This window comes from Plecotus auritus (assembly GCF_963455305.1).
Source record: "Plecotus auritus genome assembly, chromosome: 7".
Classification (NCBI taxonomy): domain Eukaryota; kingdom Metazoa; phylum Chordata; class Mammalia; order Chiroptera; family Vespertilionidae; genus Plecotus; species Plecotus auritus.
The window spans coordinates 42,410,274-42,427,049 of NC_137774.1; the positions used below are offsets into that span (position 1 = coordinate 42,410,274).

Genomic DNA, 16,776 nt, shown 5'->3' on the forward strand with positions numbered 1-16,776 from the left:
TATTCCCAGCCTCTAGATAAGTGCCTCAGAGTGTAAGCCCTAGATATTTGCAGAATGAAGAAATATAACCCTATGAGAATGATTTGGTTAAGTCAAAACTTAAGCTGGGATCTTCTCCTCAAGATCCTGTTTTCTCCACTGGCCTGGCAAGAATGTACCATATCAGCAGCCAGCACAGTGTGTAGCTTCAAGTGGGTTCAGAAAACAATTGTGGGATCAATAAGTGGAGAAACAATTGAACAAATGTTCCATCTTTCTCTCCTTTCTGCAGGAAACAAAGAAAAATACCAGAACCAAAGGAGAGAGAGTTCCTGCCCCACACAGTCATGGAGAAATGAGTATTTGCACGAAAAATTCACACAGCTGCTACTTCTACACAGATCTCAACCCAGAGGCTATGACTTCCTGCTCAGGAGAAGAAGGAATCACGAGGTGATAGATGAACAAGGACATTTGATGGAGATTGGAGACTTATTTGGCCCAGGCCTGAGTACCCAGGAAGAGCCTCCCACTGTCGTGGTGCATGGGGTTGCTGGAATCAGGAAGTCAACCCTGGCCAGGCAGGTGAGGAGAGCCTGGGAGGAAGGCTGGCTGTTCAAGGACCTCTTCAAGCATGTCTTCTACTTCAACTGCAGAGAACTGGTCCAGTCCGAGACAATGAGTCTTGCTGAGCTCATCACAAAAGACTGGGCTGCTCCTGATGCTCCCATTGGGCAGATCCTGTCTCAGCCAGAGCAGCTACTCTTCATTCTTGATAACTTAGATGAACCAAAATGGGACCTGAAGGAGCAGAGTTCTGAGCTCTGTCTACAATGGAGCCAGCAGCAGCAGGTGTACACACTGCTGGGCAGTTTGCTGAAGAAAACCTTACTTCCCACAGCTTCCCTGATGATCACAACTCGCATCACAGCTCTGTGGAGGCTCAAACCTTCTTTAAAGCATCCTCGCTGGGTGGAGGTCCTGGGATTCTCTGAGTCGGCCAGGAAGGAGTATTTCTTCCAATATTTCACAGATGAGAGCCAAGTGATTACAGCCTTTACCTTGGTTCAATCCAACCCAGCACTCTTGACCATGTGTCTCATGCCCTTGGTGTCCTGGCTGGTCTGCACTTGCCTGAAGCAGCAGATGGAGCAGGAGCAACCACTCTCACTGACCTCCCAGACGACCACAGCCCTCTGTCTGCACTACTTTTTCCACGTTCTCCAGGCTCAGTCCCTCGGGACTAAGCTGAGGGGCTTCTGCTCTCTGGCTGCTGAAGGCACCTGTCAAGGAAAGACTCTGTTCAGCTCCGAGGACTTCAGGAAATACTGGTTAGATGAGGCCAACATCTCCACTCTCTTAAACATGGGTGTTCTTCGAGAGCACCCCATCCCTCGGAGCTACAGCTTCATTCACCTGTGCTTCCAGGAGTTCTTTACAGCAATGTCCTGTGCTTTAGATGAAGAGGTGACAGGCATCAGAAGTATGAGAGAGTTATTAGACTATGGGATGGTTAGGGAACCAACCACATGTTTCCTATTTGGCCTTTTGAGTGACCAGGGGATGAGAGAGATGAAGAGCATCTTCAAATGCACGCTGCCTCTGGAGAGTCATCATAAACTGTTGTGGTGGGCCAAGATGGAGGTCACCTTAAAACATCCAAACCTAGAGCCATATTATTGGCACTTGCTGCACTGTTTTTAAGAGATTCAGGACAAAAGGTTTCTGAGAAAACTGATGCCCAGTATCTATGGATTGAGAATATGTGTCCAAAACGACATGGAGCTTCTAGTGTTCACTTTCTTTTTTAAATTCTGCCATCCCGTGTAGAGGCTTCAACTGAATGAGGGTGGACAGAACAGACAAGCAAGAATGGACACCAGTGTCATTCTGTGAGTGCTCCCCTTCCCCTCTCTCCAACCCCTCTGTTGGTACCACTGTCCTGTGCACTGGGGGCACTCTCACTAAGCCTGGCCCCAGGGGCTAAAGGACTGATGTGACCAGTGACTTCTAACAGCCAAATCTGACCCCCATTCTCTGTCTACCTAGGTTCCTCTGCAGCAGTATCTGACCATGTGACCTTCCCGCCCTGCTTCTGGGCAGCCTGCTGTGGCCCTGCCTTGCACTGCTGCTTCTTGTCCTGTCTCTGTCACAATGGCCACCTTATCTCCTGGGTGCACTTCCACCCCCACGCTGACGTCAGCTGCCCTCCACCCAGCCCACCTGCCTCTGATTCTCCCTCACACATACTTCCCTTCATGCAACCGCTCACTCAGCTGCTTCAGGCACCCCCTTGATGGCTGTTGACTATGACATTGGTCCTAAGTTCTCCCCTGTCACCTCAGAATGTGTCTATCTGAAAAGGAGTCTTTATTTTTCTCTACAAAATCAACTTCCCTGTTTGTTTCAATGATGCACTATTGCCCCAGGGACTCCGCTGAAACCCACCATCTGAGTATGACAGAGTAGATTTCTCAAATTACCCTCCAGCACCAGCAACACTGTTAACTTCCACATCCAGGTTCCCTACCTCAGGGGCAGTTTTAATCCTTCAGTACTTTGATGTGCCTATCTCCCCTTAAAATGATTCACTCCATAAATGTGTATTAAGCACTGATTTTACAACAGCTCCTAAAGATCACAGATTAGTAAAGCATAGCCCTGTCCACAAACTCAAATCTGGAAGAGAAGACAGATATCCATCCAATAACTAGAACAGCATACAAAGTCCCTGGTAAGAGAGGCATGGACAAGGTGGAATCATAGTTTAAGAAGGGTGGATCACTTGAGTGCACCTGATTAGTACAGTGTCTCAGATAAAGAAATGGTAGACTTGGATATTTTATTTTCAGACTAGAGTCCTGGTGCATGAATTCGTGCACAGGTGGGTCCCTTGGCCTGGCCTGTGGAGATTGGGCTGAAACCAGCTCTCTGATATCCCCCGAGGGGTCCTGGATTGCGAGAGGGTGGTTCTTGGGTGACGCACCCCAGAATCGGGCACCCCTCTTCTCTAGTTCCCGATGTGTCACCCAAGAACTGCAGCTGCCAAGTCACTGCAGCTAGGCAGTTCCTGCGTTGAGCATCTGCCCCCTGGTGGTCAGTGTGCATCATAGCTACCAGTTGGAGCATCTGCCTTCTGGTGGTCATTGCATGTCATAGCTACCGGTAGGACAGTCGAACGGTCTGACAGTCGCTTAGGCTTTTATATATATAGATTTACAATGTTTTTTTCTAATATAAAACTAATGTTCATTGTAGAAAAATGAGGACATGTAAATAAGCAAAAATAAAATCAACACAATTTCTATCACTCACAGGTGACGATCATTATAAATTTAGGTATATACCCTCTAGTCTTATTTTTATGCACATTTTAGAGCAAAACTGAGCCATACTGTACATTTTATTTCACAGTCAGCTTTATTCCTTTATTTTTATTTTAAACATATTTTTATTGATTTCAGAGAGGAAGAGAGAAGAGAGAAAGAAACATCAATGATGAGAGAGAATCATTTTTTGGCTGCCTCCTGCATGCCCCCTATTGGGGATCAAGCCTGCAACCCGGGTATGTGCCTTTGACCAGAATCGAACCCAGGGCCTTTCAGTCTGCAGGCTGATGCTCTAGGGCCCTTTATTTTTATATTAAGACTTTCTTCTTATGTTATGAAGTAGCCTAATATAACACTGAAAGGTTCCGAGTTGGGCCAAGGTTGCACAGAACTGACTCAAGGCTTAATGTAGTCAAAACGATATTTATTTAAGGTGTCTGGGTGCAGATGGGCTGAGTTCGAGAAAGAAGTCATCCCCAAATGGGAGAGGAAGAAGGTTTTTTTAGGTGCTTAAAAAGAGCTGCAGGCAGCTTCTACTGACGCATGTATCTAGGCTGGGCTGCAGGAGGCTTCTGTTGATGCATGTATCTGGGCTGTGCAAGAGTTGTGGTCTCAGAAGTTCCTGTAAGATATTCGCTCAAGAGGAACATGTTTTTGCAAAGCTTAGGCTTGTAGAACAAACTTAGCTTCTGCTAAGTTAGAGCTCTATTTCTTTTTTTTCTTTTTTTTAAATCTTTATTGTTCAGATTATTACAGATGTTCCTCTTTTTCCCCCCATAGCTCCCTTCCACCTGGTTCCCACCCCACCCCATGCCCTCACTCCCCCCAACACTGTCCTCGTCCATAGGTGTAAGATTTTTGATTTTTGTCCAATCTCTTCCCGCACCCCCCACACCCTCTTCCTTCCAAGAATTGTTAGTCTGCTCCCTTTCCATGCCCCTGATTCTATTACATGCACCAGTTTATTCTCTTCATCAGATTTTTTATTCATTTGATTTTTAGATTCACTTGTTGATAGATATGTATTTTTTGTCACTTTGTTGTTCATAATTTTTTATCTTTACTTTTTTCTTCTTCTTCCTCTTCTTAAAGAATACCCTTCAGCATTTTGTATATTACTGGTTTGGTGGTGATGAACTCCTTTAGCTTTTTCTTGTCTGTGAAGCTCTTTATCTGACCTTCAATTCTAAATGATAGCTTTGCTAGGTAGAGTAATCTTGGTTGTAGGTTTTTGCTATTCATCACTTTGAATATTTCTTGACATTCCCTAGGCTTACATAGTTTCTATTGAGAAATCAGCTGACAGTCATATGGGTACTCCCTTGTAAGTAACTAACTGTTTTTCTCTTGCTGCTTTTAATATTCTCTCTTTGTTTTTTGCCCTTGGCATTTTAACTATGATGTGTCTTGGTGTGGTCCTCTTTAGATTCCTCTTGTTTGGGGTTCTCTGCACTTCCTGGACTTGTAAGTCTATTTCTTTCACCAGGTAGGGGAAGTTTTCTGTTATTATTTCTTCAAATAGGTTTTCAATATCTTGCTCTCTCTCTTCTTTTGGCACCCTCATAATTCTGATGTTGGTACGCTTGAAGTTGTCCCAGAGGCTCCTTACACTATATTCATATTTTTGGATTCTTTTTTCTTTTTGCTCTTCTGGTTGGGTATTTTTTGCTTCCTCATATTTCAAATCTTTGATTTGATTCTTGGGATCCTCTAGTCTACTGTTGAATCTCTGTATATTATTCTTTATTTCAGTCAGTGTATGCTTAATTTCTGACTGGTCCTTTTCCATTTTTTTGGCATCCTCACTAAGATCCTTGAAGGTCTCACTAAGTTCCTCGGAGGTTTTTAGAAGAGGCTTGAGTAACCTTAAAACTGTGGTTTTGAACTCTATATCCAGTAGTTTGTTTTCCTCCATTTCTTTCATTTGTGACATGTTTCTTTGTCTCTGTATCTTGGCTGCTTCCCTGTGTTGATAGAGTGGCCTTGTGTGGTAGGTGTCCTATAGGGCCCAGTGGCTCAGCCTCCCCAGTCACCTGAGGTGGACTCTCTTCATTCACCCCTTTGTGGGCTGAGTACACAGTCTTGTTGTAGCTAAGACTTGATTGCTGTTGGTCTCACTGGAAGGAATTGACCTCCAGGCTAATTGGCTGTGAGGACCAGCTGTGTCTACAATGGAAGGACTGCTGTGCAAGAGACACCCTTATGAGGCAGGGCTTGCTTCAGTGGGGCTTTGGTGTTCACTGAGTCTGCCCCTTGTGTGTGTCGCTTATGGATGTGAAGAGTTGTAATCCAGTATGGTCTCACACTGACCACTGGGTACACTGGCCCTTGGATCTCCAAGAAGGTGCAAAGTCAGCCACTGCCTGAGGCCACCCAGCAGGAGCTACAGAGAGATCTGTAGATTCCTCCTCTTTGTATGGGGTTTGGAAGTGCCCAGATGAGGCCCAGCTGTGAAGCAAGGCAGGCTGCTGCTGCCGGCCTTGGGCCTTCTTTTGGAAGCTCTGAGGCTTTCTGACCCAGCTGCAGTTTGACAGTTTTTAAGCTGAGAAAGGCCAGGCCATTCATATGCAAAAGCCGCTGTGCACAGCTTGGGTGGGGTTGTAAATTGGGTGGGGCGGGGTCTCAGGGAATCACCAGGGTGGAGCAAACAGCAATGGCTGCCAGTCAGCCCTGCACTGGAGAGGTCCCTGCATCTCCACGTCAGGCACCCCCATGCAAGAACAATGATCACTGTGAGCACCTCTGAGAGAAAGCTGCCCTTGCATTCCGGCCTGTTGCCAGAGAGTACTGTTTTTCCCCGTATGAGTCTGGGTACCCAGAGTCTCACCCAGAACTAGAGTTCAGAGCAATCAGGAGCTTGCATCTCCCTCACTATTGAAAACAACAACAACAGCGCACCCGGTTGCCAGCCTGTTCGGTGTGTGCCTCCTCACCTCCACACCTCCTCACTTCCTACCTGTCTCAATGCACTTTTTTCTTTCCTTCTAGTTGTAGAACTTCCACTCAGCCAGCTTTCCTGTGGTTCTGGATGATAGTTGTTTTGTCTTTTAGTTATAGTTTAGATGTGGTTGTGAGAGGCAGCAAGTACAGGTGTTTACCTATGCCGCCATCTTGGTTCCCTGAGAGCCCTATTTCTTGATTAACCCTTCCATTCCCATCGTAAAGGGTATATATAAAGGAAAAGAAGGGGGATGGGGTCGCCATTTCTCTTTGTCTGCTTCGTGCATGGGAGGGGGTGTCATGGACGCCTAAGGAGTAAATTCAGATTATTTCCTGGGATATAGGTTTGTAGGGTCCCTTTACCTGGGTAAGGAAAACTGTCCTACTGTCTGGTTAATTAGGACTTGTAATTTTGTTTGTATAAACTTGGTAACTAATTTTAAAATGCAGGACCCAAGGAGGAGGAGGAGGAGGAGGAGAAATAGTGTTAAGGAGCCAAAAGGGGTAAAAGCCAGGTTAATTTGGGCAGAGCTGCTTGTAGGCTGGACCATATGAACTGTTCTATGCTATCCTGACTGATCTCCTTCAGCCATTCTGTAGAATGTGTGTGTTCTTTCCTCTCTTTGACCTGTAGAGTTTAGATAAAAACAACAGGAGGTGTTAGCAATTAAACAAACCCCTCCCTCTTTGGCTAAAAGATAGTCTAGGGCAGCGGTTCGAAAGGTTGGCAACCACTGGTCTAGGGCTAGTAGGGGGACCATTTTAGGGATATAAGAGCATTATAAAGATAAACAAAGAGATGTGATCTGGAGAGAAATCCTGTAAATTGCTCTGGAGCCAGAGGTCTGTAATGAATTCAAAAATATCTTGCACTGTTCAGATAGGATAGTCTGTGCCAGGTCAGGGAATGTTGTCACTAACAATCTGCAGGAATGTGAAAATCTAGGTATGTAATTTATTAGTCATTTGGCTGAAATGTGAAAAGGGCTATTTTTCTCCAGGAAAGCTAATGGAGAGTAGGTTACTCTGGGGGTGAGGTTTTTGTTTTTCCCCATTTTTGTTCCTTGCTAGGCCTCTGGAGCTTTCTACCCTGGTGAGTTTCTACACCTGTACCTGGCCCATTGTCCCTCCTCTGGGGGTCAGAGGGACGATGAGGCCTGGGCACAAAAGGAGGTTTTGATGGTATCTAGGGGTGGTATTTCCTGAGTACAAGTAGGGCTTGTAATCTGATGGAGACAACCTGTTTTATACATTTTAGTATTACTGGGTCAAAAGATAGAACAATAAGAGTTATGACAAATGGTCTGGTGGAAGGAAAGAGACATTAGTTTGGAGGGTTGTTATCTAATAACCAAAATGAGGTTTATTCGTAAATTATTTACTTTTAAGTGTCCTTGGTTTAGGAAGATAGGATTTACTAGATGGCTGTGGACTACTGTTTTATTATCTCAGTTCCCCTATTCTGCTTGTTCTGGCTTACTGGCCTGTGTCATTTATATAACTTCCTTTTAACATTTTTCCTACAAACCTTCTATAACTTTCATGAACCTTTTTACAACTTTCATAAACATTCTTACAACTTTAACTCACTTTCTTTTTCCTTTAAAAATGCATGTCCATGTCTTAAGTCCTCTATTATGAAAACCATACAATATTTAAACCTTAATTTTTCAATGATAATAAAAAAGTAAACAACCAGCATTTCTTAAATTGACATTTATGAACATTCTCACTTTTAAGAAATACACCTTTAATAAAGTACAAGACATTACATTAACAGTTCTAAATTTATTTTATAGATTTTCTGTAATAAAAGTTAAAATCAGGTGAACTTAAAACTTATTGAAATATTTAGATGTTTATCATTTAATCCAGCAATGCTCTAAAGCTTTTAAGTTGCCAAAGACTTTGGAAAACTATGTATAAGCATATGAAGCTGGAGAAAAGGCAGGGGGAGGAGGGAGCAGGCCCAGCAGCCTTCTCCCAGGCCTCTAGCTGCTTGGATTTAAAACTGCCACATTTTTCCTTAAATATAACATGCTAAGGTTTGGGTGATAATGAGTTCAGCTTCTGATAGTAGCCAGACTGTTAAGTAAACGTTTGTAGTTTTGCAGTAAAGAAAGTTGTTCTTTGGAAAAGGGGGGTGAGGGGTTTGAGAAGGCGCTAAGGTCAGAGCAGTTTTCAGAGCATTAAAGGAATGAGAATGCTGGCCTTGGGATCTAAAGGTTCAGTGAAGAGTCTCTTTGCCATGTCATGTTATAGAGGAGTTTTTCAAGAAGACTGAAGTTGGGAATGCAGAGGCGAGAGATTCTAGCGAGTCTGAGAAAGGAGAATATTTCTTGTTTAGAGGAGGAGACAGTCATGGAGGAGATAAGGTGTTTATAGTCTAAGGAATGGCACGGTTTTGTGGGATGAGAGTGAAACTGAAGTAGGTGACTGTCATTTAAGACAACTGGGCTTTATGAGGGGATGCATGTACCGTTCCTGTCGGGCAAGAAGAGTGGATAAGGGGGTATTTAGTAAGATGCAGTGTAGAGGTGAGGTAGCTAATGACTGTGAGATTGATCCGTCAACCCCCATAATAGAGACTGAGGAGGGGACAAGGGTCCCAGCAAATTCGGAGAGGGCAGAATAAGTGGCCCCAGTGTCAATTATAAAGGAGATCAGCTTACCTGCCACCACAATCGTTACCCGAGGCTCTGTCCTGGTGATGTAAGTTTGTGGGGCTCTCTCGGGGCCTGGGCAGCTTCAGTCTTCGGTGGCCAGTCCCAGGAGGTCTGGGAGCTCCAAACCAGATCCAGCGGGTAGCCTTGCTGAGGTCTGACCTGGAGGGACCAGACTACAGTCTGATTTCCAGTGGCCTTCCCTCTCGCACCTTGGGCAGGGCCCAGGCGGGGGGTTCGGGTTTGGGCAGGACTTGGTCCTGTGTACTTTCTTGTTGTATTTGAAGCATGGGCCAGGAGGAGGCTTAGCCCCTGACTTACCCTTGGTTGGAGGACTGGCAGTTTATTTGGGACTTATGAGAGTGGTGGCTAGGAGCTGAAAGGCCTTCATCTGGGCCTCAGCCTTGGCCTGATCTCGTCTTTGTTTTTGGATTTGGGTCTCCTTGTCTCTATTATTAAAAACCTTAAAGGTCGTGTTTAAAAGGTCTCTTTGGGAGTTTAGTTCCTTCTGGGCCTATAGAGTCAAGGTTGGTGTATTTTCTCATGGCCTGTGTAAGGTGAGAGAGGAAGACTGCCGGATTTTCATGTCTTTCCTGGGTGACCTCTGCTAATTTTTTATAATTAACAGCGTTGTGGGCTGCCTTTCTCAGTCCTTCTAGTAGGCAGAGAACCATGTGGTCTCAAGACCTGTGACCTGTCTGCCCTTCCTGATAGTTCCATTGTGGGTCCCTGTTAGGGACAGCATCTGCTTGGACTGGGAAGGCAGGGGCCTGCCAGCAGAGGGTATTCATGTGGCCCTGGGCATGACACCAGATTTGGTGCCAGCAATCCCCAGAAGGGGGCACTTTAAGGCTAGTGCCAGAGTCGGGGGAAGAAGAGAGCCAAAAACTTGCTCCAGAGCAGGTATGAGATAGGATGGTGGCGGTGGCATCCGCTGGGTAGGGTGGCAGACTCTCAGGCTGCTGAGACTGAGGAGCTGTAGGCTGGGGGACTGGGGGATGTTCAGTGGGATCAAAAGTGGTGAAGGAGGAGGAGGATTTGAGATGGGGGTGGGGGTTGGAGGGCTTAGAGTGAGGAAGGAAAATCTGTGAGGGAGAGCAGCTGTAGCAGAGAAAAGGATGTGTCCTTAATTGTAAAAAAGCCTGAATATATGGGACCTCAGGCCATCTGCCCTGCTGGCAGCAGAAGTTGTCAAGATCAGTGAGAATTTGGAAATCAAAAGTACCATTCTCAGGCCATGGGGACCCATTTTCTAATTTGTATTGTGGCCAAGCGGTATTGCAATAGAAAATGAGGCACTTGGGACATAAGTCCTGAGCGAACCCTAGAGCCTGTAGATTCTTAAGAAAACATCCCAGGGGTGTGGTACAGGGAATGGCTGACTGTGTGTTCCCCATAAGTGGGCCTGGAGACTAATCTCCCATGGACACTAAGTTAGAGAAAGGCGTCCCCTTCTCCTGAACGTCAGAAACATACGGGCAATCACACCTGACCAGTAGGCGTCCCCACACACAGGTGGACCAGGGAACCTGGTTCCCGGGGAGTGTGTCCTGACCAGCGCTGGATTTCGGCTAGGGAGTAGCTGTACAGTCACAGCCCAGAGCCTGGCCCCGATTATCCCGGGCAGAAAATGCAGGACAGCCCAAAAAGAAAGGGACAATAGACTCGAGCCACTTACCAGTTAATTCCGTGTCCGCAGACATGAAGGAAAAGATGAATTGAGTTGGGGACATATTGGGTCAAGATGCTACTGGGCTACTGAGGTGGATTTATCTGGCAATAAAATCAAGATGGCAGTTTGCATCTTGAAATAGATAAGATCTATTTTATTATTTTATTTGGGAGTAGATAAAATCACTTAAATAGTATGAGAAATGTAGAATTTAAATTGGTGGAAATTATACAAGGCAGTCTATCCTATAACTTTCAAACAAAGCCCATCCTCCTCTCCCACATCCTGCAAATGTTCTCTTCCAGAACATTTCCTTTTGCCATCTCTCACCTGAGGAACCTCTCTATGGTCTTGCAATCCTGGGAAGGGGATATGGTCCCATGCAAGCCAATCTGGACAACAGTATACTAGTATATAGTAATATACAAAAATCCCATCACAAAACTATCTTTAAACCACCTCTCCCAGGTTCTGTTCCCACCTCCCATCTCTTCCTTTTCTTTCCGGAAACTGGGACTTTACAAAATCTGTGCCAAAGGAAGAAAGGTATGTCTGTATTGATGAGAGGAAGACTGTCTTTACCAGGCCCTATGCTGGTCACTAAAGATTTTTTAAAAAATGAACATCTGTCCCAGCCCACAAGAAATTCCCAGACTGAGGCAAAAACAGACACACTAAATGAGCACCGCAGAGTAGAATGACAAGGGCTGTACCATGAGAAACCACACGGAAGACGGGCAATTAGCCCAGGGTGGTGGCAACAGAGGGGCAGTTCCAGAGACCGATCACCCCTGGCGATAGCCCTGCCCTAGGCAGCCTGGTACTCAGAGGAGCCAAACCCCATGGTGTTGAGCACAGTGTGCACATAAGAACCCACACACACACCTGTCCCATCTCCCCTGTCCCTCTCTCTCTCCCTCAGGTACAGCTGGGGCCCGTTTACAGATTCCTGGTGGCAGATGTTCTTCTCTCTTCTCAAAGTCCCTGGAAGTCTGCAGGAGCTGGACCTGAGTGGGAACTCTCTGAGCTGCTCTGCAGTACAGAGTCTTTGTGACGCCCTGAAAAGTCCTCACTGCCACCTGGAGATCTTGAGGTGAGTCTGGCCCGGGTTTTGATCTGAAACAAGGATGGACAGGAGATCCAAGGTAGAAATTGTGTCTAGGATGGGTGTGTGGTCTTTGTTTTTGTTTAGGTTTTTAACATTATTTTTTATGTTTCAATTACAGTTGACATACAATATTATGTTAGTTCCAGATGTACATCCCAGTCATTAGACATTGTAAAACTTACTAAGTGATCATCCTGAAAAATCCTTGTATCCAACAAATACTCATTGAGCCCCTCTCTGACCATGGCTACTGCAGTAAGCAAACAGACAGGATTCTATTTCCACAGAACTTGCAAATGACTGACATTAAACCACACAAACAAATGTGTCATTACAGACCCAGATAAGGGCCTGCAGTGGAAAACTACCGTAATAAAGTGAATATTGAAGGACATGTGAAGAATACAGAGGGTTTACCTAAGTGAAGCAGGAGGGACAAAAGCTTCAAGGCCCTGTGGCAGGAGGGAAAATGGGCTGTCATGGAATTGAAAGCAGACAAGTGAGGCTGAAGGATGGAGAGAAAAGGAGCCAGAGGAGGCTTCAGAGGTCATGAAGTAAGACTGTCTATGCAAGGCCCTGTTGGAATTTGGGGTTGTTTTTTCTAATGCAATGTGATTATAATTAAAAGGTTGATAAAGTCAGTACATTTACAAAGTAGAAACAGACTGCCATATAAAACTGGGAATGGAGGACAGCAACAGGAGAGGTTGGGAAACCAGTTCATAGGAAAGTTTCAATTTTCCAATAAAGTTGGTGAGAGGTTGCATTAAGGAAAGTTACCATAGTTTCTGCAAGAAATAGTTGTATCTTGGACTATAGTGTCGGCCATGGAAATGGAAAAAAAGTGAATGGATTTAAGAGATCTAAAAAGAAAGTAAAATCCAATAGATTTGAATTATGGAGAAAGGGAGATGGAGATATAGAAGGTTCAGGCCAGAGATATGCATAGGATAGTGGCACCTTCACTAAGATGGAAATACTGGAAGAGGGGTGAATGGGGGGTGGAATGTCAAGGGTGTGATTTTGTCAAAATCTTCAAGTTTTTTTGAGATATCCAATGGGAGATGTCAAGCAGGTATCCAATTAACTTCTGTGCAAAAATAAGATGCCCCATATAACAAATCTCAACAAATTTAAGAGAATTGAAACCATGCAAATTATATTACCTGAACATAATGATATGAAATTGGAACTCAATAACAAAAGGAAATTTACACATACACAGAAATGAAACAACACACTCCTAAATAAACAATGGGTCAAAGAAGAAATCACAAGGGAAATATAAATGCTTTGAGATGAGTGAAAACAAAAACAAAACGTATTTGATGCAACTAAATCAGTGCTTACAGGGAAATATATATTATCAATGCCTAGATTTTAGAAATAAGGGATACAACTACTCACCAATTAGAACTGCCAAATCTAGAACACTGACACCACCAAATGCTGACAAGGTTGTGGAGCAAAAGAAACCCTCATATACTGCTAGTAAGAATGCAAAATAATATAGTCATTTTGCAGAATCCTAGTGAACTAAACACACCTTTATCATATGATCCAGCAATCGTACTCCTTGGTATTTACTCCAATGAGTTGAAAACCTATGTCCACACAAAAATCTGCACAACAGTGTTTATGTCAGTTTTATTTGTAATTGCCCAACCTTGAAAGCAACCAAGTTGTCCTTCAGTAGATGAGCAGATAAATAAATCATGGTATATCTATACAACGAAATATTATTCAGCATGTGAAAAAAAAAATGAGCCCTAAAGCTATAAAAAGAATGGGCAAACCTTAACTGCATATTACTAGTTGAAAAAAAGGACATTCTGAAAAGCTATATACTATATAATCCCAACAATGTGACATTCTTTAAAAGACAAAAATATGAAGACAGTAAAAAGATCTGTGATTGCAAGGGGTTTGGGGGAGGTAAGGATAAATAGGCAGAGCAGAGTGACTACTCTATATCCTATCTAATAAAAGGGTAATATGCAAATTGACCATCACTCCAACACACAAGATGGCTGCCCCCATGTGGTCAAAGATGGATGACCCCATGTGGACACAAGATGGCCAGTAGGGGAGGGCAGTTGTGGGCCATCAGGCCAGCAGGGGAGGGCAGTTGGGAGGGAGCAGGCCTGAAAGGGAGGGCAGTTTGGGGTGACCAGGCCTGCAGGAGAGGGCAGTTGGGGGTGACCAGGCCTACAGGGGAAGGCAGTTTGGGTTGACCAGACCTGCAGGGGAGGGCAGTTGGGTGCAACCAGGCTGTCAAGGGAAGGAAGTTAGGGGTGACCAGGCCAGCAGGGAGGGCAGTTGGGGGTGACCAGGCCTGCAGGGGAGGACAGTTAGGGGTGACCAGGCCTCCAGGGGAGGGCAGTTGGGGGCAACCAGGTTGGCAGGGGAGGGCTATTGGGAGTGACCAGGCCTGCAGGGGAGGACAGTTAGGAGTGATCAGGCCGGCAGGGGAGAGCAGTTATGGGCAATCAGGACGGCAGGAGAGCAGTTAGGCATCAATCAGGTTGGCAGGGGCGTGGTTAGGGAGTGATCAGACAGGCAGGCAGGTGAGCGGTTGGGAGCCAGCACGCCTGGATTGTGGGAGGGATGTCCGACTGCCCTTTTAGGCCCAATCCCGGGCAGTCGGACATCCTTCAAGGGGTCCCAGATTGGAGAGGGTGCAGGCTGGGCTGAGGGACAAACCCCGCCCCCATGCAAGAATTTCGTGCACCAGGCCTCTAGTGACACTATAATGGCAGGTACATGTCATTTTATATTTCAAAAAACCATAGAAAGTAAAGCACCAAAAGTGAGCCATAATGTAACCTATGGACTTTGGGTGATTATAATGTGTCAATGTAGGTTCACTGATTCCAACAAATTTACTACTCTCCTGGCAGATGTTGATAATGGGGGTGGCTGTGTATGTAGGGGCAGAGATATATAAGAACTCTCCAAAAAGTTCCAGAGACATAGAAACACAGAACATAGAACACAGGTTTGAAGAACCTTGGAGGGAAGGTGGGAGAGGGTGCCAATTTTGCTGAAAAACTAAAACCATTCTATAGAAGAGAAATAGTCTAGAGGATTAAAAATGGCGGCAGAGTAAGTAGATGCTGCATGGACATGCTCCCAGGCTAGCAATATATTAAAAAGATCATACACCATGATCAAGTGGGATTATTCCAGGGATGCAAGGCTTGTACAATACTCACAAATCAATAAATGTGAAACCTCACATAAACAGATTGAAAGACAAAAATCACATGATCATATCAATGGACACAGAAAAAGCATTGGACAAAATCCAACACCCATTTTTTTTTAATATATTTTATTGATTTTTTACAGAAAGGAAGGGAGAGGGATAGAGAGTTAGAAACATCAATGGGAGAAAAACATCAATCAGCTGCCTCTTGCACACCTCCTACTGGGGATGTGCCCGCAACCAAAGTACATGCCCTTGACTGGAATCGAACCTGGGACCCTTCAGTCCGCAGGCCGACACTCTATCCACCAAGCCAAACCGGTCAGGGCCCAACACCCATTTTTGATAAAAACTCTCAGCAAAGTGGGAAAAGAGGGAGCATATCTCAACATGATAAAGGCCATATATGACAAACCTACAGCCAACATCATACTCAATGGGCAAATACTAAAACCATTTCCCCTAAGAACAGGAACAAGACAGGGATACCCACTTTCACCACTCTTGTTCCACCTAGTACTGGAAGTACTAACCATAGCAATCAGACAAGAAGAAGTAATAAAAGGCATCCAAATTGGAAAAGAAGTAAAACTGTCATTATTTGCAGATGACATGATATTGTACATAGGAAACCCCAAAGACTCCATCAAAAAACTACTAGACTTGCCCTAGCTGGTTTAGCTCAGTGGATAGAGCATCAGCCTGCAGACTGAAGAGTCTCAGGTTCAATTCTGGTCAAAGGCACATGCCCAGGTTGTGGGCTCACCCCCAAGTAGGGGGCATTCATGAGGCAGCTGATCACTGATTCTCTCTCATCATTGATGTTTTATCTCTCTCTCCCTCTCCCTTCCTCTCTGAAATCAATAAAAATATATTTTTTAAAAACTACCAGACTTAATAAATGAATTTGGCAATGTAGCAGGATACAAAATTAACACCCAGAAATCTATGGCTTTTTAATACACCAATAATGAACTCACAGAAAGAGAAACTAAAAAAACAAAACCATTTATCATTGCAACAAAAAAATTAAGATACCTAGGAATAAACTAACTAAGGAGATAAAAGGCCTGTACTCAGAAAACTACAGAACTTTGAAAAAAGAGATAGAGGAAGACATAAACTAATAGAAGAATATACCGTGTTCATAGATTGGTAGAATCAATGTCATTAAAATGTCCATACTACCCAAAGCAATCTATAGATTCAATGCAATCCCCATTAAGATACTAACAGAATATTTCACAGACTTAGAACAAACCCTCCAAAAATTCATATGGAATTTAAAAAAGACCCCGAATAGCCACAGCAATCCTGAGAAAGAACAAAGTTGGAGGGATCACAATACCAGATATCAAGCTATATAACAAAGCCACTGTTCTCAAAACTCCCTGGTACTGGCACAAGAACAGACATATAGACCACTGGAACCAAACAGAGAACTCAGAAATCAACCAAAGCCATTATGTTCAATTAATATTTGACAAAGTAGGCAAGAGCATACAATGGAGTCAAGATAGTCTCTTCAATAAATGGTGTTGGGGAAATTGGACAGATACATGCAAAAAAATGAAACTAGATCACCAACTTACAGCATACACAAAAATAAACTCAAAATGGATAAAGGACTTAAACGTAATTTGGGAAACCATAAAAATCTTAGAAGAATCCATAGGCAGCAAAATAGCAGACATATGTCATAGCAATATCTTTACTGATACAGTTCCTAGGGCAATGGAGACTAAGGAGAAAATAAACAAATGGGACTACATCAAAATAAAAAGCTTCTGCACAGCAAAAGAAGCCATCAGCAAAACAACAAGAAAGCCCACTGCATGGGAGAACATATTTGCCAATGTTACCTCCAATAAAGGTTT

At 44.2% G+C, this 16,776-nt stretch overlaps 1 protein-coding gene across 1 annotated transcript in view; it reads left to right on the top strand.

Moving 5' to 3' along the window:
• The window catches only part of NLRP1 (NLR family pyrin domain containing 1), a gene marked incomplete at both ends in the record, with an annotated part of 98,962 nt that overhangs the window by 14,266 nt on the left and 67,920 nt on the right, over window positions 1–16,776 (top strand). The window contains 4 exon segments of the mRNA XM_080677366.1: window positions 272–1,680; window positions 1,684–1,806; window positions 1,810–1,871; window positions 11,506–11,676. Coding sequence (XP_080533492.1) covers window positions 272–1,680; window positions 1,684–1,806; window positions 1,810–1,871; window positions 11,506–11,676 — 1,765 coding nt within the window.